Raw genomic sequence first — 1,764 nt, forward strand, 5'->3', positions numbered from 1 at the left:
GGGCACACGGTGCTGTTTTATTGCCCGAGGGATGCGGCTGTCCCCCGGGATGGGGAGGGGGGCACAGCACCAGTGTCACCCCTTTCCCCTGTGTCCCCCCCCCCTCCAGCTGGGGACACAGCCAGGACATTTTGGGGACACTGTCCCTAGACGGAGATGGAGCCATCGCGGAAGTCGGTCTTGCCGATGAGGGCGTTGATGAGGACGGGGCGGCCTTGGCGGCACGCATCCTGTGCGGCGCGGAGGACGGCGTCCAGCCGCTCGTGGTCCGGGCGACCCACCACGAAGCCTTTGCCACCCAGAGCTTCGGCCACCGCGTGGTAGTCTGTAGGGAGGGGACAGTGATGGTGGCTCTGTCACCTCCATGGGAATGACTTGATATTGGGGCGATACAGGGCCACCGGGCATGGGTCAATACGGGGTGACGCTGGGCTACCGCGCTCCGTTCTCCCCAGGGTGGCACGGTGCCACCAGACATGGCCTGACCCAGGGTCACACGGTGCCACCAGACATGGCCTGACCCATGGTCACACGGTGCCACCAGGCATGGCCTGATCCTCCCAAGGGTGACATGGTGCCACAAGGCATGGCCTGATCCAGGGTGACATGGTGCCACCAGGCATGACTTGATCCTCCCAAGGGTGACATGGTACCACCAGACATGGCCTGACCCAGGGTCACACGGTGCCACCAGGCATGGCCTGATCCTCCCAAGAGTGACATGGTGCCACTAGACATGGCCTGACCCAGGGTCACACGGTGCCACCAGGCATGACTTGATCCTCCCAAGGGTGACACGGGACCACCAGGCACAGTCCAATCCAATCCTTCCTGGAGATGACGTGACCATTGACTGTGGCTTGATGGTCCCCAAAGTGACGTGATGCCACCAGGCATGGCCTGATCCTCCCTAGAGTGATGTGGTGACACCTGGGACAGCTCAATCTACCCCAGGGTGACACAGTGCCACCGGGCATGGCTCGATCCAGGGTGACATGATGCCACCAGACATGGCTTGATCCTCCCCAGAGTGATGTGGTGACACCCAACACAGTTTGATCTACCTCAGGGTGACACAGTGGCACCAGGCATGGCTCGATCCAGGGTGACATGATGCCACCAGGCATGGCCTGATCCTCTCTAGAGTGACGTGGTGACACCTGGGACAGCTCAATCTACCCCAGAGTGACACAGTGCCACCGGGCATGGCACGATCTAGGGTGACATGATGCCACCAGGCACAGCTTGATCCACCCCAAGGTGTCATGATGCCACCAGGCATGGCTCAATCCACCCTAGGGGTCACCTGGGTGTCCCCAAATCTGGGGACAAAGAAGGGGACACGGTGCTCACCCAGGTACTCGAGGCCACACGCCACGTTGCTGCCCAGCAAAGCCACTTGCTCCCGGGCAATCTGGCTCCAGCACGCGTCGTTGCCCACCAGCGCGATGACCGGCGTCTGTAGGGGACAAAGCACGGGGCCACCGCGCCCCGGTGACACCCTGGGACGGGGACAAGACTCCATTTCCCCCCTTCCACACCCCATTTTTGGCGTCATCTGACCTTGTGCCGCACGAAGGTATCGAACTCCATCAAGCTGTAGCCCAGCGAGCCGTCACCGTAGAGGACCCAAACCTGGCACCGGGGAGGGGACAAACACCGTGAAGCCACGCGGGTGGCACGGTGGCCACCGTCCCCACAGGCCACCGCATCCCCGTTACCTCCGCGTCGGGATGGCAGAGCTTGGCGCCGAGCGCGAACCCT

General features: G+C 62.6%; 1 protein-coding gene across 1 annotated transcript in view; it reads right to left on the reverse strand.

Annotated features, from left to right (window-relative positions):
- Positions 1-124: 124 nt before the first annotated feature.
- Positions 125-1,764, reverse strand: part of ILVBL (ilvB (bacterial acetolactate synthase)-like) — a gene marked incomplete at its 5' end in the record, with an annotated part of 1,926 nt that continues 286 nt past the window's right edge. Inside the window, 4 exons of the mRNA XM_009580249.1 lie at positions 125-325; positions 1,354-1,459; positions 1,564-1,635; positions 1,722-1,762. Of these exons, the coding sequence (XP_009578544.1) occupies positions 147-325; positions 1,354-1,459; positions 1,564-1,635; positions 1,722-1,762 (398 nt within the window). The remainder of the gene's footprint in view (positions 326-1,353; positions 1,460-1,563; positions 1,636-1,721; positions 1,763-1,764) is intronic.

This window comes from Fulmarus glacialis, unplaced genomic scaffold (genome assembly GCF_000690835.1).
Source record: "Fulmarus glacialis isolate BGI_N327 unplaced genomic scaffold, ASM69083v1 scaffold23646, whole genome shotgun sequence".
Taxonomy (NCBI): Eukaryota; Metazoa; Chordata; class Aves; order Procellariiformes; family Procellariidae; genus Fulmarus; species Fulmarus glacialis.